This window comes from Acomys minous (genome assembly GCF_964271855.1).
Source record: "Acomys minous genome assembly, chromosome: 3".
Classification (NCBI taxonomy): domain Eukaryota; kingdom Metazoa; phylum Chordata; class Mammalia; order Rodentia; family Muridae; genus Acomys; species Acomys minous.
Window position 1 is genome coordinate 34878131 of NC_140485.1, and position 26075 is coordinate 34904205.

Consider the following 26075-nt stretch of genomic DNA (forward strand, 5'->3'; position numbering starts at 1 on the left):
CGTTGTCGGTGGGTCTGGGAGCCATGGCTTTGCTTCCTCTCTCCTTCCTTTCCCAAATCCCTCCCTCGGCATCAGAAGATTCAGATCCAATCACTCTGCCGTTTCCGAGTTGAGCAGACTCTAGGCTCACTTACCCATGGCTGCCCACCTAGTGGATCCGCAATGTTAATATGCCTGCTGAAGGACTCGGAGCTGAAGTGACGGCATCTGGAAAACCAACGGTGGTCTGCACAGATGGCTTCAGGAGGAACCCAGAGCCGAGTCGAGTCCCGTGAGCATGAAACTTGTGCGACCTGGGAAACCAAGTTAAGAAAAACAATACAGACTTATAATTTCCAAGGGGAGAGAAGAGATACCTCTGTGGGTAAAAGCACTGGCTGCTGTTCCGGAGGACCAAGGTTGGATGCCCAGAAACCACACGGCACCTCACCACCATCTCTAACGCCAGTTTCAGGGAACCCGGCGCTGTCCTCTGGTCTCCACAGGCAACATGCATACATATACACAAAATGTATAGACATACATGCAGGCAAAACACCCCTCTACATACAATTTAAGATAATTAATAGCTGCAGTCCATGCAAATGAGGGGCCTCATTCGATTCATTGTCAAGATTTATCTCCCGCGAGGACTTTGTGGAATAGGATAGACCGCTTGTTTATGTAAATGACACCTGGTGTACTGAGAAGCAGTTTATAACCCTCTATTCTCACGGAATAAAGACCTTCCTGGAAACATGCACGGTCTGAACACCTGCTCCGTGTGAGGAATGCCAAAGAGAGCTGAGAGGTCAGGACAGTGTGGCCTCACTAGGATGTGGGGGACTGACGCCCGCGATGGAGACCGAAGCCAGGTTCCTTCCCGACTATCCGTGTCCTCAGTTTATTCTCAGAGAATCTTTTATAGCCATTCTTCTTCTTCTGAATGTTTTGTCCAAAGGGGAGACAGGCGTGAAGGAAGCCCGTTAGTGTTGGGGGATGAAAATACTTTCAAATTTTACATGAATGTTTGAAGTGATGTCCCCCTGGCCAAGTCTCTTAACCCCACATCACTGTCTTGAAGTGAACAGAAGGAACATATATGGTCAGGGTGGCCATTTTCCTAAAGTGTGCCCGATGTCCTCGAAATAGGACAAGTGAACATCCCAGGAATCGATGCCAACACCCACACAGCTTATTCACGTTCTGGAAACAATGCCCTCACTCAGTGTGTCTGTTTAAGCAGCAACATCAGCGTTAGGCTTTTGTTGTTTTCAGCCACTGTCCTGAATGGTACAACTTGAAACTAGAGGTAACCCTGGACTCAGAAGAACTCGTTTCGCTGGACAAATGTCATTCCATTTGCTCCCTTCATTTTCACTGTTGGGTCTCGGGCCACTGAGGTCCTGTGAAGAAGAGGACAGTCAGAGTCACGAAGCTCAGTCCCGTTAAATAAACACAGCACGGTTGTCCTTTCTTCAGAGCTCCCTTGGATGGCAGGGAGAAGCGACAGGAGAGTGTGTGCCATCCCGTTGCAGGTTCACCGGAGTGGACGGCAGTTCTAGAGTTCTTCAGAAATGAGCCTCTGGAACCTTGAAGCCCAGAGGGACTTTAACATGACAGTGGATTCATCTCCATCCACGAAATGCAGGCGGAGGGTACTAAAGCCTATGCTCTGAGGTGTGCCTGTCGGTTTCTGATGTCATAACCAATCCTGTCACTTGGGTATCACTCCCTGTTTTGAATCATGGGTTTCAAACATCCTCAGAAGTGCTTCCCGGGTAATCCCAAAACTTTTAACAAATCCACCCTAAGAAAAAAATAAACAACGATACAGAACAGCAGAAGGGTATTTAAAACGTGGTTTTAATTAAAACATTTTTTTTCTTCCTCCAAATCCTGTTATGAGCCATTAAACAAACTTCTCAGTACAAAAGCAATGCAAGCCACTTCCATTAGAGATTTTTGAATCTCATGATAGATTAGTTGGTCTTGGGGAATTGAGGCAGGGCTATTCCTTTAAAAAAAAAAACAGAAAAAAAAAAAACCCCACTAACTATAGGGACGTGTGAAATAATTCCTGTACAAGCCTGGAGACCTGAGTTTGAAACCCACATAAATTTGGAAGAAGAAAACAGAGTGCACAGAGTTGTTTTCTGACCTCCACAGATGCATTATGACGCACACTCATATGTTAATACACAAAATAGTGATAAATAAAACTAAAACCGCTGACACATCCCATAAGATGCAAACACCCTGTGCATCAGCCAGTAGAAAAATGACTCTGCTTCCAGTAGGCAGCTTCACAGAGACAGCGTGGAACCTTGGGAGTACTTGCCTTCCACCCAGTTGCTCTGTCACTCTGCAGTTTGCCGGTTACCCAGGTGCGCTTACCTCCATTCCTTCTCAGCTTGCGTTGGCTACGTCTTCATTCACTCCTGAGTCCGAGGGCAATGACACGGGCATTTACTAAGAGCGTGGTTATTATCATCCATTTATAGAAAAGGACGCTAGCATTCAAAGAGGTAAGAGTACTTCTTTAGGATCATGTAAGGTTTTAAGTTGCATATGCCCCCTGAATTTTAAAACGATGACCACAACTGATGTTTATTAAACATCTGGTACTGGCCACAACTCATGAAAAAAGCCTTAAGAAGATTCATTTTATTTTATCCATATACTGCCCCGCTCAAAAAAAAAATGCTGGTATTTTTAGTGTCTTCATTTTACACATGAGATCACTCAGCCAGTTTGATGGAGCCAAGACTCAAACTCAAGCAGCCAGACTACAGAGGCTGTGCTTTCAGAGCCTAGGGCAGCTTTCTCTGCATGCCTGGCCACTCCAAACACAATGTGTCACTCCTAAGCATGTGCCATAGGGCTCATTTGCATTGCAAAATTACCCAGTTGTACAAAATACACAGAATATATTGAAGATAGTGTAGAAATAGAATGCAAAAACATCTCAGCGGTTGCTTTTATATCGATTGTATGTTGAATAACAGCAATTGGGATATACTGAGATAGATTAAAATGAATTATTAAAATTTAGTTTCACCTCTTCTTTCTGCTTCTGAGATGAAGCTACCAGACAATTTTCAATTATATATGAGGTTTACATTATATTGCTGTCAGGCAATGTCTCAATATATTATTCCAAAATATAGAGAGACTAAAACTCCCCCAGGCCGAGGTTGATCCTCCTTAGGAACCCTAGTTAAAGTCTTGATTAGGATGGCGGATGGGGAGCTTACTGGCAATCTTAAGTGTAAGTCCTCTGTTATTTATGAACTCGAATTGCCACTATTATCGTGTGTAGATAAAAGAGAAATCAAAAAGATTAGCTAAGGCACGTTTCCCTTGCCTGTAAGGAGAGCTCTCTCTGCTGACTGTGTCCTGCCTGCCTTCCCTCTTCTGGCCTCAATAGCTTGAAGTCCACATACCCTGCACCCACCTTTGTGATACTTTTCCAATGTGTTTCCTGTCATGTGCCTTTGAGTCCCAGATCCAGCCTTAGTGCCTGACATATAATTGGCAAATGACAGATACCTAGCCATTTTGTTTGTTTTGTTGCTGTTTTACACCTAGTGACAATTGCCAGGCCGAGATTACATAGCTGCAAAAAGGAAGACATTGGGAATGTTTGTGGAAATGGAAAAAAACAGAAGATCAAAACTAGAGAGATCACCAAAGCTTGGTAGAGGATTTATTTTAGGCATCTCTCCCCATAGTGCACACATCACATGCTCTCCCTACTCCTCTCTGCAGGACCGATTTTTTTTTTTAATGGTGATATCTGCTAAAACTCAGAAATAGAAAAGAATGTTCCATTTGTCCAAAATAAATGTTTGTGTTAGCAGTTTACAAAGGATACTTATCTACAGCAGCTTTGGGTGGAGAGAGGAAACAGAACACTGCTAATTAATGCTGTTCCTACTCGGTAAGGTCAACTTAAGGTACTCTGCCATGACTCAAAGGCCTTCCATGACCCACATTGAGGCACTTGTCTTACACTGAAGACAAGGGTTGGGGGTCAGGGATGGATACTGACATTGTGGAACGATTATTTTTCCAAGCTGTTTGTCCCTAGTCTATGCTGGTGTCCCTAGTACCCCAAGGTAGCTTGCAGATGAGGTGATGGGCTGGGACAACAATGCTAGGCCTTGGCACCTCTCATGTCCATTCTATGCCACCGTGTTTTCACTCTGTCTTGGTTACGCGTTCCTTGTGGCCTGCTTCCCTTTAGAAGTCTAGGCTAGCTGGAAAGTAGAACCTGGGTAGAGCTCATTAAAGGACTCTGGGTCCCGGTCAAAGAGTCATATCCATTCTCTTGGAGTCTTCTATCTATCTATTCTCATCACATTAGCACTTTGACATCAGATCACCTTAGAAGTCTTTTAAGATGCAGATTCCCATTAATGTGGTATGACACTAGGCCTGCAGGACAAAACATCTCTGGGCAAAAGGTGTCATGGGAAGGGGCAGCTTCAGAAAGCAAAGTGCAGCTGCGCGTGCATCCAGATGCTTGCACACTCAGTCGCAGCACAGTCTCCTTTCTAGTGTCTCCTGTGTCCTCACCTAATCCCAACCACCTGCACAATGGATGCGCCATTTTATTTTCAAGTACGACTGATACGTTAACATGAGTTCGACTGTGGTGGGCCATATAATTTCACTGGAATCAGAATAAAGTTCTTAAAGCATCAAAAATGGGCCCTTCACCTCAGTATAAAGGTCTGCTTGGCCTCTGTAATGCTATGAGTTGATCCTTTACTAGAAGCCTTTCTGCAAGTTATTCAAAATGGCTTTTCTCAAACCTACCAGGCTCTCAAGTCTCCTAGAAACAATCTCATGTCCAAATTATTCTGCTTTATTCTTTGTGTTTTGTATGTATGTATGTATTGAGAGAGGCAAGGCTCGTGGTGGCTTCATGAAATTGAATTCATAGATTAAAATTTGAACTTTGGTGATTGAGTAAACAGCCAAAACAAATGCACTTTGGTGAAGAGAAAAAAAAAAAGACATTTTCTTCTTTTGAAAAGCAAGCAATGTCTAAGCAAAATATCTTAAAAGTGAACTAAAAAGCTTTTCTAAAATAAACAACGTAGCCAGGGATCCTAAATTGGGACCACATGGAGATGTGGAGCCTACAAATACAGTGCACCCAGGCTCCTCATTTCTGCCTTCGATGCTCACCTGCCTCCAAGTAGCTCTTGTAGCCTCTGCTCTCAAATGAGCCTAAGGGTTTTAGATCCTAGTATGAGGAGGAGAAGGCAGAAGGAAAAAAAAAAAAAAGGAATGAAAACAAATGCCTCTCAACCCAAAGCATCTGAAGGATCAGTTTCACCAATGGATCAGTCAGACTCCAATGCCGAACTCTCCATGTGGGCTTATGGAGCTGAACTTGTGAAGGGCCAAACTTGAACTTGAAGGTGGGGTTCAAGGATTGTAAGCCAACTGCCTAGGCCAGTCCCTGCCCTGAGGCAAATCAAGGATGAGCCAAGTAGGCATAGATAAAAATCCTTCCTTTGTTTTCCTGATTTACTACATGTTGGGTGCTTTGGGATCACATGACACGAGTCAAAGGAATGCAGTCACTGCAGCATAAGCCCTGTCCATTATAAACATTCGCTAATAGGGTGGAGAAGATGGAGTCTGCAGAATCCATGTTGAAGAGTGAAGGGTGGTAAGCTCACTTCCTCATGCTAGAAATCCATTTCTCTTCCTCCACGTGCTCACAGTGGGTGTTCCCATCTGTCATTTGCCCACACTGACATCTTTTGTCCCCTTCAACTAGTGGGCAGGCTCCTCGAGAGAAGCATAAGTAGGTTTGGGGATGACGGCGTTGAGAACAATGATTAGAATGAGCTCCAATATTAACTGGTTTTAACTGGTAAGGGCTCATAGATGCCATCAAAATGTTCCAACTGTCTTGGGCTGCTATGGCTCTAAGCCTCAAATACAAGACTGTGACCTTTAGGGTGAAGGATATGTAGGACAGTTCATTGTGGCTCTTTGAATTGTGGCGTTGGGAAATGCTGGGCACACAGTAAAAGGCGGCTCATAGTTGAGTGTTCTTAGTAAGCCAGGGCACCTAGGTGAGCGTTGTGTATAATACGTAGTGCCTGGTTTCATTGCCCTACAAGCATCTCATTCCCACGTTAGACCAGAGATCCTACTGGGAGGTTAAGGAACGACACAGTATGGTAGCAGGTGTGCTTGAAGCCAGTCCCCAAACATCAGGTATCGATAACGGTTCTTCCTAAACAGGGGTTCTGTTGTCTATGGCTTCTGAGCTGAAGAAACGAGGGGCTTTTCATAAATATGCCTGAATGTTAGAATACTCATCTTTTTTTAAAAGTTTTTTTTAAAAAAGATTTATTTATTGTATATGAGTGCTTTATCTGCAGAAGAGGGCATCAGATCACATTATAGATGGTTGTGAGCCACCATGTGGTTGCCGGGAATTGAACTCAGGATCTCTGGAAGAGCAGGCGGCTCTCTTAACCACTGAGCCATGTCTCCAGTCTCCCAGAAATCTTTCTCCTATCTCCCTCCTCCTCCTCCTCCCACTCTGTTTATATCAAGTTGCAGGGTGAGGAGAGGGCAGCACAAAATTCCTAAACCTTCAGAGCAAAGGAGACTTTCCTGAGTAAACCTCCAGTGCGCCTCAAACACAGGCCCTTCTCAGTGGCCTCTCCTGTCCTGTAATGCTTCGCATGGACCGTGTCCAGCCTCCTCCTCACCTTCCGTGCCTGGTCTGTGGTCTCAAGAAAGAGCACTCTCAAGCCTCTACCCATGTCACTTCTCCCTGTCCTAGCTGTAGGCTGAGAGCCTCCATTTCTTTCCTCCCGTACTCACTGTTTCGAGAGGGAAGGTCTCTCTTGCACCTTCAGCTCCCTCTCTGAAGAGTGTGAAAAGAGAAATAAAGAAAAAAGAATACGAAGCCTGGCCCTCTTTAGAACAGTTATGTGGTTACTCCCGTCTCCCAGACATTGACAAAAGAAAGCGGCTGATGGCTTCCTACGGACAGAGACACTGGAGGAACCCAGGACAGCAGGGAAGCATATTTTTAGTGCCTGCAGCTTGTGGCAACATAAGTGAAAACTGCTGGATCCTTTCCCTTCTGCTGAATGGCTGGTATTGAAGAGTCTATACTCTCTCCTTGCCAGACTCTCCTCACGGAACTCCCCTTTTATGAGGTGGGTGACTAGCTCCTTGGCACCAGGCTGCCCCGCCACAATTCTCCTTTATTGCCCAGTACTGATGCCCAGCTACATGACTCCACAGACAGCCTCGGCATGGGGCGAGGAGCACCGGTAGAACTCTGCTGGCTGCAAGCTTGTCAGGGTGTTACCAAATTGCGAGGCAAAGTCTGCCGGGCAGGGTTCCGTCTGGACACGCTGAGTCTTCTGGCATGAGGCGGCAATCAGACGCGGAGGAACTGCGGGACCGCGGACAGAGGCTGGCTTCTCATCTCCCACAGTGGGAAGCCAATCCTCAGGTCACTGACGTATTTGGGTCCCCCGAGGGAGCTAGAGACCCCAGTTATTCTGACAAGTCTTCCTGCCACTGTTGTTCAACGCTAATCTTTAAAAAGCCAGTAGGAAGCACGTGGTCCCGCAGCATCCTCCTGATGTCTTTCAGAGCAGAAACCATGCTAGAGCCTCAAGCTACAAGATGGCAGACTAGAAACTCGCTGAAGGCTTTAGGCAAGTAACCATACTCTAGAATTCTCTTCAAGAGAAGTAACCCTTGTCCTACTGAGCTCACTAGAGCCCTCCACAAGACAAAAAGGTGCTTGGGAGCTATTGAAATTATAATACGACCCCAAACAGAAGTTGGGGTGATGGACGGAAGGAGGGGAGGCCAGGCCCTATTTGTTCATGCTTCTGACCAACATCAATCACTATGGGGATGGTTCCAAGTGGTCCAGCTGGGAAAGGCTTTTGTGTCTTGGTGTAATGAGATCAGACTCTCCGAAGAACATCACTGCTACCTTGGGACTTTACTGGCAAGGGGCATGTTTTACTGCCCAGTCTATAGGACTCCTTGGAGCATGAAGTGGTGCCAGAGGTGCTTTACTGTGAAAATGAGAGTGCCTCTTTACCTAGAGCACAGCTTTAAACTTGTCACTGCACCTGCAGCCCCCTTACCCCCAAATCTCAACTGACTTTACAAACACTCTCAGTAGCCACACTGGGTACGTTAGCTTCCAGGAAGCAAAAGTTACATCCCAGGGTGCTCTCAGAGCTAGTGCAATCTTAGTTTATTTATTATTCTAAGAAACTTGGATGTCTGTTTTAACTGTTGCCACTGAAGGCCCAATGACAAGAGCATTAACCTGGGAATCTAAGATACCCAAGCTTAGGCCCCGCCCTTTGCCTGCTGCATGGGAATCTGCACCTATGTGCCATCGCTGGTAAAGAAAAATAGGGACAGGGACTTGTGTTGCCTAAAGCCACTTTAATTTTACTCACGTGATCATTACAAAAAGGGTGTGGTGTGGCTAGGATTAATAGCTTCTAAGAAGGATGAGACAGGGACTTTATAACGCAGCTGGGACCATTTAGTAGAGTTCTCTTGTTGTGTGCTTTATAATGGAGAACACTATGTCACTTTATAGGCCAAGCTGTATTCCCAAAGATACGATTTAAAATGTCTGCCTAAAATTCACAGGAACACGTTTTCTTTGAGTGAAGAGATGAATGAATATTGACCTTAATAAGGATGCTCCAGCCATCTGGATACCAAGCAGAGATCCATCCTCCCTAGCAGCGAGAGATAAAACACTGCAATTGGAAGCCTCACTCTGGAGTTTGCCCATGGAGAGTCAGATGACTTCAGAACACTGTGTAATACTATAGCTCTACTCAAGGAAACCTTATGACTCCTTCAGTGCACCAGAAAGTCCATACCTGGTGAAGGCTAGACGAAACTGGGGGATTTACTGGTATTCAGTTTTTATCATTTCACTTATTGCATACAGACAACTAGCCAAATCACTTAAATACGAAAGTGAATTACATGCTAAAAACAGTTTTAATTAGTCCAGGAGAAATGTCATTCCAGGCCAATGAGATTTGGACGTACTGGACTCTGAGGGACATTTCTTGCCATTGTTGCTGTATCGAGACGGACAAGTGTATTGGTTGGAAACCAGGGAATGGAAGTAGGTCAGGTAGCTGAATCTAGGGAGAGGCTGAAACCAGGAAGCCTGAAAGGGTACACACAGAGGAGGAGACTTCCGGGAAAAAAAAGCTTGGGATGGGGATGCAGGAGAGAGTAGGTTGTGCTGGAAAGAGAGGCAGAATCTGATGGAGAATCCAAGAGCTCTGTGCTGGATAGTGTTATGTCAACTTGACATAAGCTCGAGTAGGCATGGAGGAGGGATCCTTACCTGAGAAAATGACTCCACAAGATGGACCTCTAGGCAAGGCTCTGGAGCATTTTCTTAATTAGTGATTGGTGTGGGAGGCCTAGTCCATTGTGGGTGGGGCCACCCATGAGCTGTGGTCCTGGGTTCTCTAAGAAAGCAGGCTAAACAAGCCTCAAAGAGCAAGCCAGTAAGCAGCACCCCTCCATCGTCTCTGCATCAGCTCCTACCTCCAGGTTCCTGCCCTGTTTGAGTTCCTGTCCTACTTCCTTCAGTGATGAACAGTGATAAGGTAGTGTAAGCCAGACAAACCCTTCCTTCCCCAATCTGCTTTTGATCACGGTGTTTCATCACTGCTATGATAACCCTATCTAAGTCAGGCTCCGATACAGATCAGTCCAACTCAGGCAGCCTTTGGCTGGTTTTTTTTTTTTACACCCCTTCCACCCACCCACTCAAAGTCCTAGATTACATCAATTACAACTAAATAAAATGCCACTGCTGTGACAACACACACACACACACACACACACACACACACACACACACACACACACACATCTGCCTCTGAATCTGTATTATCTAGATTTTGGAAATAGTGGTCTGGTACTACATTTTTTTTTTTACTACAGAAACTTTATACAGATAGAACTGGCCTTAAATCTTGTTGACAAGAACTAGGTATTTCTTATTTCTTTCAGAGATATTTGTAGAGTGCTACAGCGGTGGTGGAAACACATAATGTCTCATCATAGGTTAGAATTAATTATCTGAAGTAATTTCAAAGATGTAAGCAAAAAGATCCTGTGTTTACCAACGGTGTTTTCTCTAACCATCAGAGCACTACCCTTTGCAAACTTCAAAGACTCCTGACTTGCCTCTCTTGTGTACATTGCTCTAAATAAGCCTCATTTCAAGCCGTGCTGTGGCCATCTTGATACCAGTCCTTGCTATTTCGCTCCTGAGCCTTGGCAGCATTCTGAAAGCAGATCTTCTTAGCTTCCTTCCAGTTGACCCCAGCACGGTGATGCCATGATGCCTTTGCCATGCCTAACCACACTGGACTGTATATCTTATTATTTTGCACATCTTTGCTGTGTTAATTTTGAATAATCAAGCAGACTGAAGAGAAACCACACGCTCAGTGTTTCATGTTCTGTGGCACTAATGAAACAATTGGCGTGTTGTTTCCTGCAGAAAGTCCTTCGTGCCCCCTGGACTGGGCTGCATACTTCTCTCTACAATGGTGACATCCTTTTGCTTCCCAGCCACAAGAAACATGCGTTACAACAGGCTGCATTGCACACGTTGGTTCCTCTTTTGTATCCCTAGAACTCAATAAAAAAACAGCACCCACAACAGTCTGTTTGACAGCTGACCCTCTGCCTTAGTGTTCTATTGCCATGAAGGGCACCATGACCACAGCAACTCTTTCAAAAGAAGACATTTAATTGGCACTTGCTTTCAGTGTCAGAGGTTGAGTCCACTATCACCATGGTGGGGGGCGTGGTGGCAGGCAGGCAGACACGGGGCTGGAGACATAGCTGAGAGTTCTACATCCAGACGCAGGGAACAGGATAGAGAGCCGCTGGGTCTGGTTTGGGATTTTGAAAAACCTCAAACCCCACCACTTCCTTCAACAAGGACTCAACCTCCTAATTCTTTCAAATAGAGCCACTTCCTGGTGACCAAGAGTTCAAATCCATGAGCCTATGGGGGTTTTTCTCATTCAAACCACCTCACCCTCTGATACTCAATCCAGATATTTTGGTTTTGTCTAAGTCTTGACCCATAGAGTGTGTTCCATAAGTAATATAAATTGACTGAATAATGACTTTTGAACACGTGTTTGGTTGGTGTAAGAGAGTGAAGGAGACTTAGGTAAGTGGAGCAAGCAGACCTGGTAGTATCACAGTGTTTTGACTGATTTAGCCTGTGCTGTAGCCGACCTAACCAATAGAATGAATCAGAAAGATAGCATTGATTGCACACGCCACTACTTTTAAAGTTATTTTGTAGATGTGCACAAGACAGCATCTTTGACATCTACATGTCCCCCACAGTTACTGGCTCAGTGAGTGCATCTGGATTCGATATCATTAAGCATGGTTTGAAAAGACTCTGTATTTTAATATATCTACCTGGTTCTGAACATCTGTTGCTACCCAACAAGTGCTACATTCATTTAAATGGCACCAGTGCACAGAGGTAAACAGAGCTCTGGCAGGCTTTCCATAAGGGAAACTGTGTTTGCTTCCTTCGTTAATTACTAATGGAGCATTAAGACATGCATTCCTTCTGAGCCAAGTCGGATAATTCCTGGCACCTAATTTGAGGGTGCTTTCAAAAGCAGAGACATGTATTGACACACCAGGGAGCATGCCCTGTAACAAGCACGGCGGTGACTACAGTGCCAGGATTATACTAAGTTTCAAGTATATCAATCCCAAGTGCACTGATCCATTGGTTTAACCTTCGCAGTTTGGAGGTTAATTTGGAAAAACAAGCAAGCAGCCCAAGAGCACTTGTGAAAGTCGCTACCCTTGTGTGACTTGGAGAACTCCTTATGAAGATCCAGAATGGTTAGAAAATAAAGGCAGACCAAATCAGTGGGACAAGAGTTTCAAGCTAAGAACAGAATTACAAGCCAAAGTGCGATTTACAGATTTTAAGCCAATAACGAACAGAACTAAAATGGAGAATTTATTCCCTTGGACACACCAACTAACATAACATCAGAGTGGTAACAGAAAATAGTAAGCAATAAGATACTGACTGATACTTATTAGCCATAGTAGATTTTTTAACATGCAGCATATTTTTAGCATATAGATTTTAATATAGATAAAACATGAATAAGGGTATGAGAGAATATCAGTATTGGTTACTAGCTATATCTGCTTATGAGTTATATAAAATAGCTTATTTTAAGTATTCACAGAGTTATAGTGATCCACAAAAGAAATGCCTTGTTTGTTTGTTTGTTTGTTTGCATTTTTTGAGACAGGTTTCTCTATGTAGCCTAGCTGTCCTGGAACTTATACTGTAGAACAGGCTGGTCTCAGTTTCAGAGATCTACCTGCCTCTGCCTTCCAATTGCTGGAATTAATGGCATGTACTACCAGGCCCAGCAAAGTTTTTTAATTTTTATTTTTATTTTATATGTATGAGAGTTCTGCCTGCATGTACGTCTGTATTCAGTGTATGTGCAATGCCCACAGAGGCTAGAAGTGTGTTTTGGATGCCTTAGGACTGGACTTATAGATAGTTGTGAGCCACTGTGTGGGTACTGACAATAAAACCAGGGTCTTCTGGAAGACCTACCAGTGCTCTTAACTACTGAGCCGTTTCTCCAGGCCCAACAATTTTTTTCAAATATATAAATTTTGTAGACATCCACTCTAATTGCAGAACAATGAAATACAATACAAGCACAAACAAAGTAACCCAGAGTGTTGGCAATGCCTGGATTTCAGAGCTAAGTTTGTCACTTTAGGCTTAAATTTTAGTCACACATAACAGAAACAGTAGTGAAAAAACCTCAGAAAGGTAGACACAAAGGTCTACCTGTGATGATCCTACTTGGATATGTTTAGAATCCCAAAGAAAACAATGTCCCCACAAAGCTGAAAAATATGAAGTCTTCCAAAGAAATGATCTGGGAAAAGAAAGCATCTTGATCTAGTAAAATGTCAATGGTACAATGAGTGAAGAAGTCCATAGTCAAAAGGCTGTTGTAGGTTCAGTAAAACAAGCTATGCTTGAGAACTTGTGACTCATTGCTGTGTCTGTGCATGAACAAGGCACTTAGAAGTCTGTTGCCGGCATGAAAGATATAGGGATGGACAATTATTGGGCAAAAGAAATGGGATAATAGGTTATCTATTTTAAACATGCTAAAACAACAATGAATTAGAGAGTTAATTTTTTTAAAGTAAACTAAAAGAAATATCCAAATGTTGGTCATCACCCTGAAGAGGCAATGATTTTACAAGTCTAGACAGATAAAAAGAAATCGCAAAGGAGAGCTAAAAATGACTCGGATTGTGCAAATATTAAAAACTTATGTTAGCAAAATATTATAATAGCAACCAGCGTTCAAAGTCAGACAATGTGGGGGAAATGTTTGCAGAGAATGTGACAAAGGCCTGATATCTTTATTAAGTGAAATGTTTGTACAAATTGATAAGAGAAACATTATAATTCTAGAAGCATAAACAGACAAGTCATAAAAAACCAGTAAGTAAACATATGGAAGATATTTGATTGATTTGGCAGTCAAATCCATTTAAATGAGCAAGAAAAATATGAAATATTATTTTTATGAAATTTGATGCTAGTGAGGATGTTGTAAAAGTGCTACTCTTGTATTTTGGTGATATTTAAATTAGTACCTCCTTGTGAAAAAAATTTGGCAGTACAATATCATGAGCTGTAAAAATGTTTATAGCCTTTGACCTAGTAATTTTACTTACTTCTGGGAACTTATCCTGAAGAAAATTAATTCAAAATATGGAAAAAATTAAGGGCCTAAAATAAATTGGGAAATACCAAGTGTCTCACAATTGGAGACTAGTTATTGTGTCGTGGTTCACTGATTGGATATAAAACACATTGTTTTTCATGAGTACAGAAATGGAGCACAGGCAGACAAATGGAAAGATGATTGTGATTTTCATATGAAATAAAGTGATTAGATATTTTAAATTGTTCTTACATTTATATGTGTGTGTGTGTGTGTGTGTGTGTGTGTGCACATGAATGTGGGTGCCCACTATTGCCACAAGAGGGTGTCAGAGATCTCTAGAGCTGAAGTTACAGGTAGTTGCCACTGCTGACCACAGAGAACCAAACTCAGATTCCCTGGAAGAGCAGCAAGCACTCTTAACCACTGAGCAGTTGCTCTAGCTCCTGTAAAGATTTATGCAGGAAAAAAAAAACTATCCAGAAGAGAACAATTGGAGCAATCAAATTTTGAGTTGTTAAGCTAGGTTGGCAGGATGTTAGTGAGTTTTTCCCTTTAAGTTTCCTCCATTATAGTCTTTCCATCTGTTAGACCTCTGTGACAATCGCCTCCTTGTGTGTCCCCTCATTCCCACCCAAGTCTATACCCAGCTTCCTATGTGAGCATCCAGAAACCCAGTCATCCCACCAGCTAAGTGGAACTCAATGGCCCCAAGCTCCATAATGCTGTCTTAGCACTTCTACGCACATCATTCACAATTTACACTCTGAGGAAATGATCTGGGTACACTCTGTGTCCATTTCTGCCCCTAAATTCCAAACCTCAAGAAGACAGGAAACATTTGTTGTTTCCCTTGTCACGAAGCACAGTGATCTATCCATCTGGTCTGCTGAGTAGATGTCGATTTAAAGATGTTTCTTCCCACTGCAGGGGGAGCTCATGAGGGTCTTCAGCACCTTGGACCTTTTGGCAACATCCCCAACATAGTGGCAGAGTTGACTGGCGACAACATTCCTAAGGACTTCAGTGAGGATCAAGGTTACCCAGACCCTCCAAATCCCTGTCCTCTTGGGAAAACTGGTAAGGAATGCAGCCTTGGGTTACAATGGGTGGTAAGTGGAAATTGTGACCCTAGCTACAGTGTGGGTTCTCTCTGAAGAATGTTCCTCTTTTTATTTAGGGTGAGGCGTCTCTCTTCCCTGAAGCACAGAGCTCCCAATGTTGCTCCACCCAACATGGGAGTTGGATATGACCAAGCCAGGGTGGTGAGGCTGGTCCCGGATGAGAGGAAATTCTGAGTCACTGGCTGGCATCAAACCCATCAGCCACCTTTGACTCGCTTGTAGGGTTTTGGATGAGAAGGAAGAAATACCAGCTCAGACTGTGGGGGTCTAGAAAAGTTGATAAGATAGAATGTAGCACAGAGGTTTTTAAAAAGTAGGTCCTGAAGCCAGCAGGAGCAGCCTGATCTGGAAATTCGAACATAAACCAGAAATGCAGATCCTCGGGCGGAATCATGCACACGGACCCTGGGACCTGGCCGTCTGTGTAGTGACCCACCTTGGAGCACACTGAAGTTTAAAATCAACTGTTAGAAGGCAAAAAAGGACCTAGAGTGTGAGCCAAGTGGTCTGAGTTCTAAGGTTGACCCACAGTATGGCGTCACTGCTTTAGGCTTCAGTTTCCTCAACTATAAAAATAAGACACACTCAATGCCTTAAAGAAATGTGGAGTGGAGTTTCCGGGTTATCACGAGCAAGAACCGTGTGCACATGCACTTAGGATGCTGAGAGCAGAGCAACCCAAGTGAGCAGACAGAGGCGGATGAGGTCCCAGCACAAACTCTGCCTCAGAGTCTGCTTTTGCCTTTGATATAGTTAACATACTGCACATTGTCTTTCTGTCCCAACTGGCAATCTAGAAGGAAAGAAAGAAAGAAAGAAAGAAAGAAAGAAAGAAAGAAAGAAAGGAAGGAGAAATAAGAAATAAGAAAAAAGGAAAGGAAGAAGGAAAGAAAGATAGATGGATAGACAGAAGAAAAAGAAAACACTTGTTGAGTTGAGTTACACTTGGAGAGGACTCTTGAGCGCATCTTACTTAGACTCACCCATGATATTAGAGTCACCCATGATGCAGCACAGCTCAGTTGAGAGATCCAAGGATGGAACCTCTGTTGCCCCTTCTCTGCTGGGCTCTCATCTGAATCATCGCCCCTCTCCTTGCACAGTGCAGTGTGGCTCCTAGAATCTAACATGGCCACAGGGCTAGAGTGATTTCTAGGGCACATTATCAGGCCCCCAAATCTTAGCCCCTCCGCTAAAAGGCTCCCTCTCTGTAGCTCAATCTCAGCACATTCAAAGGTACTTGGGAAACAGTTACCCCAAAGATTACAAAGCTGCTGCCTTCAGACCACTCTGCTTGGTATCCCTTCCCCACAAAATAAAGTCTTAGAAATAGCTTAGTGAGAAGCAGGGAGTCACACTGAGATTTGTTTGGACGACTAGTCACACTTCCTCACTAGCCTCCTGCGGTCAGGGCTGCCACACTGAGTGTCTAAAGACATCAGATCAATCCCAAGAGCTAGACAACCTGGTTAATTGCAAATAGATTTCTTCTCATTATTGACTTTAATAGGTGGTTATTAATTTGTAACACACAGCAGTGCCAATACCTTTCGATTGGGGGGGGGTCTTTCCTACCCTGACCTTGCATAAACTTTCACAACCTTTGTGGTTTCCCCTCTTTGCTTCTCTGCTTCACTCTATGATGCTGGAACATGATCCCAGGGTCTCACATATGCTAAGTAGGAACTTAACCCATGAGATGTATCCCTGCCCCTAGTTTTCCATGTTTAAAGGTGTTGTCTAAAATTCATTGGAAATGGGAAGTTTTCAAACCTCAATTTTAGGAGATCATAGATCTTACAGAAAAACAGAATCTAGGAAAGATAACCGGCTGTCTTTGGGTTTGAACAGAAAGCCTGATGCACACTTCAATGGGTCATCATAGCTAGGTAGTATGGTGTATTCCTGTAATCTTTGCCCTCAGAGAGCAGTGACAGGAGGATTATGTGGTTGAGGCCAGTTGGGGCTACAGAGTAGGCCACTTGGTGAGAGCAATCAAAACAAAAGCAAAACTCAAGCAACAAAGGGGGGTGACAGAGAAGGACATACTGCCATCATCTGACATGCCAATGGTACCATGCATGGACATCTGACATGCCAATGGTACCATGCATGGACATCTGACATGCCAATGGTACCATGCATGGACATCTGGCATGCCAATGGTACCATGCATGGACATCTGCATGCCAATGGTACCATGCATGGACATCTGCCATGCCAATGGTACCATGCATGGACATCTGCCATGCCAATGGTACCATGCATGGACATCTTCATTCATTCCTTAGAGCAACTAGGTAAACACTTGGAGAAGCCAGTGTTAACTTTAAAAAGCTGAAACTGTAGATCCCACATGTGCAGGGCTTTGCTCTGACTCACTCTAAAACTTAAGCCACTGCTGCTGTCATACACAGCACCAAGACCTGCCTGAAGGTGCCGGAGTGGTTCCTGAAGATATCATCCAAGAGAAACAGAGCGCTTCATGTAGAATGGAAGCATATCACTTAAGAAAACACTTGACCTTGAAACAAATGAAACCTTCCAGAGCAAGGGTTGTCAACCTTCCTAAATGCTGTGTATGACCCTGTAATTCAGTTCCATAAATGATTTTTATTGCTACTATATAATTGCAATTTTGCTACTGTCATGAATTGTGATGAAATATCTGTGTTTCCCGATGGTCTTAGGTGATCTCTGTGAAAACCATTTGAACCCTAAATGGGTTCTGACCCAAAGGTTGAGAAACCCTGTTCTAGTGGTTCTTCACAATAGAAATAGTGGTTTTCATTTATCTGAAGTCCTATCACAGGGAGGTAAAGAAATGATAGAGGTAGATAGTTCTGCTGTCTTGGTTCTTGATGCCCCTAGTTGCAGCATCCATACAGGCAGAAGGTGAAGAGCTGGGCAAAGTGGACCATCATAAGAAAGGTTTGGGGACAAGCCTCGAAGTGGAATATATCACTTCTACCTACGTGATATTGGTTCAGGCATACGACTTCACATTATTGCAAAGACAGTCTGGAAAATTAGCCTTGCTTTGTGCCAAGGAGAAAGGGGAAGTGGGTTTGGGAAGCAGCCAACAGGTCTTTGCTTCTGGAGCAGTCCCTACCAGGGGGATCGGGTCCCAGAGGGAACGTGACTTCGAGTGCCTGATAGGAGCACACACCTTTGTGTGTCTAAATGTTTTTGATAAATTAACGCTTATAATAACAACAGATGCACTGACCATTTCTCAAAAACCTTTGTCTACAGCAGATGATGGGTGTCTAGAAAATGTCCCTGACACGGCAGAGTTCAGTCGAGAATTCCAGTTAAACCAGCACCTTTTTGATCCGGAGCATGACTACCCAGGTTTGGGCAAGTGGGTAAGTCCATTTTCAGTGGCTGATAGCGTTTTTGCACTCAGATCTCTTGGGAGCTGGTGATGCCAGAGATAAACAGCGTGCATGGAGGGGAGGAAGAAGAAGTGTTTAGGAGTTGATTCCCCTAGAAATCTCTGGCTGAGAGGGACACTGTGCAATTACTATTCCAGGCCACACTTGTGTATCTGTAGAGCACTATGCTGATTCCATGCAAAGAGACAGCAATCTAGATCATATACTCTCCAGAGGCTTCCGTTCTGCTCTCCATTATAGCCCGAGTCGTAACATGGCACTCAGCAGGTCTCCATGAGAAGGAAGACCTTTCCAAAAGAAAAGATACTGAGGAATTTGTAAAATTGCTCTCTAGGCTAAGGGCAATAGAGGATCTGTGCATCTCTCTGCAGAATCAAGGCAATCAAGACATCCAGACTTGGAAACAGACACACATAAGTCTGCTTTGTGGGAAGAGAGACACTCTCCAGATGCGTGGCAGTGAGCTTGCTGTGGGTCGCATGCGACTTCGGGTAGCTGTCAGTGAAGGGTGTTGTTTTCTAAGCACTGGGAAAGAGAAACCATGGCCACTTGGCACTGGTGTGGTAAAAACAAGTTTTGTCGATCTGCTCATTTCTTTGCCAGCGTTATGCACTTGTGTGCCAGCTTAATGAGCAAAATAAAGTAGGCATGGTGCATTTGGACTTCGTCGAAGCATTTGACAAGAGATTTTATGATCTCCCACTGGAGACATGTGAACAGGCCCGGCCAACAGAATATCACCCAAACACAGCCTGTTAGAGAGCCGTCAGGAAAGTAGGGAGATGGCACAGGGCACACCGCGTGTCTGAGTGGTACCCCACTCCACGTTTGTAGCGATGTTTGTAATAAAAACTCAGGTCACGTACTTCTCGGATTCCCAGTGGATGACACAAAGTTGGAAGGGAGAATTTTGGATGACAGAGTTGGGATTCAAGAAGATCCCGAGAGGCCAGAACAATGAGCCAAGATTAACATTGAGTGGGAATATGTCTAGGTGCCTGTGATTGGCTCTGTGTGATTCAATGCTGAAGCCACACGAGAAAAAGGAGGGAATGCTGGACAGTGTTAATTCACATATGAAAGTCGGTGGCCAATGCATCTGAGGAGTGAGTTTATGAGGAGGGTGCCCTCCAAAGACACTCCGGGTAACCTAAGGCCTCTGACCTCAGCAGTCCCGTCTCAGGTCAATGCTAACTGCAGTTGTGCTAATTGCCTTACAGTACACGCTGAAACCTTGTGCACTGTTTTGGACAAAGAAGTTTATCCTCATTAATATCATTTTGATTTTTTTTCTAACATCTTTCTTCACATTACATTGAGTCAGTTGAATTCCCTCTGCCTTTGTTTCCAAATAATACATTTCCAAAGTAAAGCAGGAAAGCAACTCGAGTTAACCTTTCATCTCCAATTTGTATGATTTCCCTCCCTCTTCCTCCCCTCTCCCCCTCCCCTCTCCCCCTCCCCCCACGCTCTTGAGAATTGTTTCGTAGAACTATTTTCAAGCCTTCTCCTACTGGCACAGTATAAACATAAACAGAATTTTTTTTTTTAGTATTATGAAAATCTCCTATAAAATGTATCCCAGTGTGCTAGTAAGAGATAAAATAGAGGGAGACTAAAAACAGAAAGAAAATGGAGAAAATAATAAAGTAATTCTACTCTTGTGATTCTAAATATAGTCACAGAAATAAGAAGCTATGTTATTTCAAAGGAAGCAAAAAAAAAAAAAAGAATGGTTATATAAAGGGAGGGAAGGAGAGATGGAGGGAAGGAGGGAGGGAGGGAAGGAGGGAGGGAAGGAGGGAGGGAGGAAGGGTGCAAGAGAGCAAGCAGAGGCAGACAGCAAGGGAAGAAGGGAGGGACAGAGAGATGTCTATATGCTCTTTCTATGAGGAATTTTAAAAAGAGAAAAAATGAGATACGTTGTGCATTTATGTGCCATCTCAAAGGAGTAAGGAAAAGAAAGAAAACAGCAGATAATTAAGAGGAGTGCTGCGAAAGGACCCATAATAATAGATAGGTAAGATATTGCCAAGCAGCAGCACCGACCAGGTTCAGAAGGGGCCAAATAGGTTCTGAGCTCGCTTTGTTTCAGATAGGACACTAGGTGCTCCCTTTCCAGTATTCATCAGGAAGTGGTTCTGGGCTTTCCGTGGTTTATAATCTTTGCACTGATATACTGCCCATTCTTTCAGCACCGTCTGGGCAGGGTCCTATTGCTAGAAAAGACGAAACTAATGACAGAGGAAGATGTGAAGCCAGGGGGCTGCGTGTTGCGTAACCACGGAAGAAGCTGAAACACTAAGGGAGATCCAATGTTGACGTCTTAGGGAAAGGGCGCAGCTAAGTGGGAAGCTGGAGAAGAAAAGCAATTGGGGAAATGTCTGCATGAGGGCAGAGCCCATCTACTGTTGTGAGGGGGTGCAAAAGAGAGTAATTTCTCTTTCCAGCGTTTTGTTTGTTTGTTTGTTTGTTTGTTTGGAGGCAGGGTCTTCCTACACGGCCCTGGCTGTCCTGGAACTCACTCTGTACACCAGGCTAGCCTCGATCTCAACTCACAGAGCTCCACCTGCCTCTGCCTCAGGAGCGCCGGGATCAAAGGCGTGCACCACTACCTCCTCTTCTTCAGAATCTCTCTCTCTCTCCAAATCCCACTCACATCCCCTGTTACCCCTTTCCCCTCCTTCTTGGAACACCGCCTTGCGCTTCTCACCCAGATTCCGTGTCCACATCAGAGCTGAAGACTAGAATTTAAGAGCAAGGACAAAAAGTGCTATCACAGATCAATGGCAAAGGAATGACATTTATGCCTCTTATCAGCTCTAATGATGTGTTTGTTTAAACTTCAGTTTCCTTGTTTATTTTTTCATTACCACCTAGCAATAAAGCCCTGTTTGCTTGATCTTCGCAGGGAAGTGTGAACTGAGTGTCTATTGCTTTTTTAAGGGGGGGGGGTGTGGATCCACAAAGCAGCCTGGGTGTTTATATAGGATAGTCTCAAGCATGTCTGCAGCTCTACTACCCTTTCAACTTGCAAAGCAGTCATCTTTCAGATAAACTGCACACAGGTCCCCTGCTTCCGTCCGTGGTGGCTCTGCCTCCCTGTTTTTTATGTTATCCAGAGCCGAGTTGCATCTTTAGTGATGATTCCCATGTTACAAATATCAGCGTCTGTCTTGTTTCCTGAAATGTTCTTTCTTCATCACTGCACTAAGACACATGTATTAAATATGCACCATATGACTTCTGGGCCCTGTGGTGGGTATATATGATGGGAAATCCTAATATTTATGGAGCTCATGCTGCACTCCAGACACTGTGCTAATAACTTGCCTTAATCATCTCATCCAGGCTGCCCATCCTCATCACTCTCATCCTATAGAGGAGAAAATGCAAGGCAGGTATCTGGGTAGCCTGCTCAGCAACACAGAGCTTATGATTAACAGAACTGGGAATTGAACCCCATCCTTACAAACGCAGTAATGACTCACCCCTCATAATGGGGCTGCCGGAGTCCTATCCAAATACTGGCTGCCTTCCCCACAGTGTATGGATCTAACAACAGTCCTGAGGGTCTATGACCAAAGGCTGATAATAAGCCTCTCCCCATTCACTTAACATCACCAAGGCCTATGGCCAAAGGCTGACGTCAACCCTTAGCCTAGCATACTTCCTGCTGAATGTTCATCACTGTGTCAAAAACCAAATGTTTTCTCTTTCCCAGTTCTTTGTACAGCTTTCATCAATATTTGACCAGAGCTTTAGCTAAGCCATGGGAGGCAGGAGTGTAGTACTTCTCCAGCCCTTGTTTCTCCTGCAGGACCATGCCATGTTTGAAAATTGGAACACTCTCCAGTTCTGGCTTATATTAGGTTTCCGTGTCATTAGACTCAAGCTATGTGTTTTATTTCTTCTTTTACTTGATACATAATAAATAGAACATATTTATAGAGTAAAGTGTGTCATGTCAATAAACATACCCAATGCACAAGGATTAAATCCGTGTGGTTAGCATATTCCTAAGCTCAGACTGTGCTCATTTCTTTAAAATTGTTTTGTTATTTCATGTGTATGAGTGCTATGTTCCTATGTATGTCTGTGTTTCATGCATGTGCAGGATGCATAGAAGCCAGAAGAGAGCTGTGGGAACTAGACTAATATCCTTCCGTGTATGTCATGGGGGAGGGAGGGTCACTCCAGGGCGCTGCTTGCTTCCGGACAAGAACAGATCGACCTCAAGATCAAAGACCTGAGGTTCCATTTCTTGCTCAGGGGCAGCTTAGATCACTCAGGGTAAGGCCTGAGGCGCAGACCCTAGGCCAGGTTCTAGGCCTACCTCTAGGGGAGGTAGAAAGTGAGTTTTCCAAGGAGTATTACAGTTTAGCTCTTTTGGAATGAGATTGCTAGTATTAGAAAGCAGTGGAGACTCGGGAGCTCCCCAAGCCAGTGGTTAAGTGTTAGAGTCCTTTCTTAAGCTGCTGTGGTACTCTCAGCAGAGAGAGCAGGTGGATGCTTGAAGCCAGCTGACAGGAGGCAGGGCTAGTGAGATGTAGGCCTGGGCTAGTGCTTCACCAGAGATCAGCACCATGCTAGCAGCAATGATGGAGAAGGCTCCAGAAGATGCCAAGGCAGTTCTGCCATCACTGCCTGACCACTGGGCATCCAGTAGCAGGTCTCTCCCATAATAAATGGAGTCTCAGGTGGTCATGGTGGAGTAATGGTGGGAGCACCTGAGAGAGAGCACCAGTATGCCAGCCAACATTTATTTATAAACCCTTGGGCAGTGGGGAGGGGTTTGGGGGTGAACGTGTGATTGACTGGGGCCAGGGGTACCAGGATAGTTAATCTACACCCAGTGGTACAGTACCTCATTTACAAGCTCGGGGTCCTATCACTAGAAGGAAAACACAGTACTTAATTATCCTGTGAGTGTGGGAATAACTTCCAGGTGCGCTTAAAGGTCATTTGCTGGAGACTAGAATCTTCTTAACATAGGGTGGGGCTTGATAAGCCAGTTTTCCTATCAGGAAAAGATCTGTGGTCTTCTCTGAGGCCTATGTGACAACTCCTTACAAGATGTGGCATTAGCAGATGAGGTGGAGTGAGAACCCCACTGAGAAAGGGGGGTTCCACCATCACAGACCAAGCACAACCTGCTATCTGGAGATGTCAGACTATAACCTTTACTCAGCAGAGTCCCACCGACTTGGAGTTGTAAGCTGACATGTGGGTAGTGAAAATGGAGCCTGGGTCTTCCGGAAGAGCAGCCAGAACTAGTAACTGATGAGGCATCTCTCCAGCCCCTGTGCTCTTTTCTTTATGTTGAAAAGGTTCAGAGTACTCTTCACTGTCTGAAACGCACAGTTGTGGTTACAGCACTTGGCAGTCATCCCTTTGTCACCTGTCGGCACTCCTGGATTGCCATCATGCCCTCTCTACCTTCTTCGCCATCCCCAGCTCTGGTAGTCACTATTTGTCTCTCAGTTTCCATGAGGTCAACTCTTTAAGCTTCTTCATAGTCTTATTTATGTACCTCCCTAGCACTTTGCATCAAGGGAGTACATGGTGTCAATTTGTCCCCCGTTGGTGGTAATTTCATTCCCTTTTGTAAAGTGCTATCCATGTTTCTCTGGCATAAATTATCATTTGGCGTTTGACATTAATAGTTAGCTTGTGAGAAACAACTTTGAGATTATGAATATTCTTATCTCTATGAAGCCGTTAACAAATATGCTTTGCATTCAATGGTAGCATTTGCTAGAATCAGCTATAACCATGGGAGTTGCAGAATGGTGAGTTTCTCACTCTCTTGAACTTATTCCATTTGCTAATTTGCATCCTATTCCCACAAAGAGCTTTCACTACTTGCTTTCTTGTTTATAAACATGTTTATTTATTTGGCATTGCTATAGATTCGTTGTTACTAATTTTGATGTTCAAAATGCCCTGCATTTGTCCAGTGGGAATTTCTTCAAGCTGGCTTTTCCTTCCTTTGGACCAACTCTAGCACGCGTTTGAACACATCCTTAACTTTCTGGCCCAATCAGATATTTAGCACCATTCGTTCTTGTACTTTTTGTAGCCTAGACCTAGGATCAGACAGTTCTCCAAGAAGATGTCTACCCCCCACCCCCCAGCGTCCTTTAGGAATTGAACTGAGATGTCCAAAATCTTAATAGCGTGCTGGAAAGCCCTTTAATGGACCTAAACCAGCTGCTCTCCTCTAACTTAGGCTACTCCTCCCTAAGGAACTAGCAACTGCATCTCAGAGGAGGTGGCTGATTTACTTTCATTCATTTAGTGTACTTTTTTCATTCACATCATACCTGCCAACTCCTGCCATCCAATGGACACTGACACAGAGCTGCAGGAGAAAGCCCAGCCACATGGAGTGCCTGGGGACCATGAACATGCTGGCTCTGGGCTCGGCTCTCCAGGAACGCAGGGACCATCTTTGAAAGGAAAACTAACAGACCTTGTATACTTCTGGATATAATTTTCCCCAAGACCCTCTAAAGGAGACTGACATGTTGTTGCCTTCATCTCATTTGGGACATGCTGGAGCTGTGCCAGGACTGATGGGCAGTGGGCCCCACAGCACCAGCTTGCAGGCCCCTCTGTCCTCCCTCAAGTTCAGACAGCTGGAGAAAGTGATGTGTCTGAGCAGCCACTATCCTCACCCTTTTATCCCAACCCCCTTCCCAACTCTGGCATGAGCATCCAGAACATTCTATGTGCATTAGAGTTGTTTACATTCAGACACTGAGGTTGAGACCAGATACAATATCCTCATTCCTCAAGGGGGATGGTCAGCAGGCCTGCCTTTTCTCCCTCCTGATATTTACTTGATTCATCCCCCGAGTGAGCCAGAGATAGGGGCTTTGCCCAGTGCCTGTGCTTCTGGCGATGGAAGTGTTTCTCCTGGCACACACGGCGCTCCTGGATGTTTGAGGCTGGGCAAAGCTCTTCAGTGTAAATTGCAGGTGGCAGGCTTTAATGAATAAGAAAACAATGAAGCTCCTTCTTGGCATTTGTCATTTTTACTTTCAAATCTAACATTTAAATATTTGTTAATAGCCTGACAGCTCAGAGGATACAAATGCTGTATAAACTTGTTCCCTCCTCAGATCTCTGCCGGCTCCTTTTTCTAGAAGCCGGTGTTGGGGTATTGTAGTTACAGCAAGATCAATTGGCTGTTTTATACATTATTTTCCTTATGATTTGAAAATCAAATAAATAAAACCAGCACAAACAAAACATCCAAATCCCTTTCTCTGGTTCCACATTCAGGTTAAGTGTTCTGTCTTTTATAATCTCAACTGGAGGGAAATGTGTTGAGCATGTGTCTGATAGCCCAGAGCTCATTTAAATCCACCGTGTGTTTTGAGACACAGCAGTATGTGGAAACACTTATACAAACATTGCTAACAGAACAGCACCCCCCCACCCAACACACACACAACATAACTTTCCTTTCTGCCAAGAAGCTTTTGGCAGTTTTTAAAACGTTCACTCTATTAAAAATGTTATAGACCAAATGGTTCTGTGAATGGCTTGAAGGCAGCGCTAACCTGGGCCATGGGAGGATGGCTGCAGAAGCCAATGTCTGGTTTATTTACACAGAGGATAGTTGTTAATGGTTAGACAGCGCTCCAGAGAACAGTCATGTGCGTAGTTCATAAAAAGGGAATTAGATACCAAGATAAAGTTATTTATTTTAAACAAAGTCT

The 26075-nt window shown here is 44.2% G+C and overlaps 1 protein-coding gene and 1 long non-coding RNA gene across 3 annotated transcripts in view; both read left to right on the forward strand.

Annotated features, from left to right (window-relative positions):
* The window catches only part of LOC311594679 (neuroendocrine protein 7B2), a 47130-nt gene that overhangs the window by 16764 nt on the left and 4291 nt on the right, over positions 1 to 26075 (forward strand). The window contains exons 3-4 of one of the 2 annotated variants that reach the window (XM_084776579.1): positions 14754 to 14903; positions 18203 to 18315. In XM_084776579.1, coding sequence (XP_084632705.1) covers positions 14754 to 14903; positions 18203 to 18315 — 263 coding nt within the window. The remainder of the gene's footprint in view (positions 1 to 14753; positions 14904 to 18202; positions 18316 to 26075) is intronic. The other variant, XM_084776580.1, reaches the window with a different exon arrangement.
* LOC311594285 lies at positions 6883 to 10865 on the forward strand. The gene is made up of 3 exons (XR_014778027.1): positions 6883 to 7694; positions 8662 to 8935; positions 10556 to 10865. It is a non-coding gene; the product is annotated as an uncharacterized lncRNA (long non-coding RNA).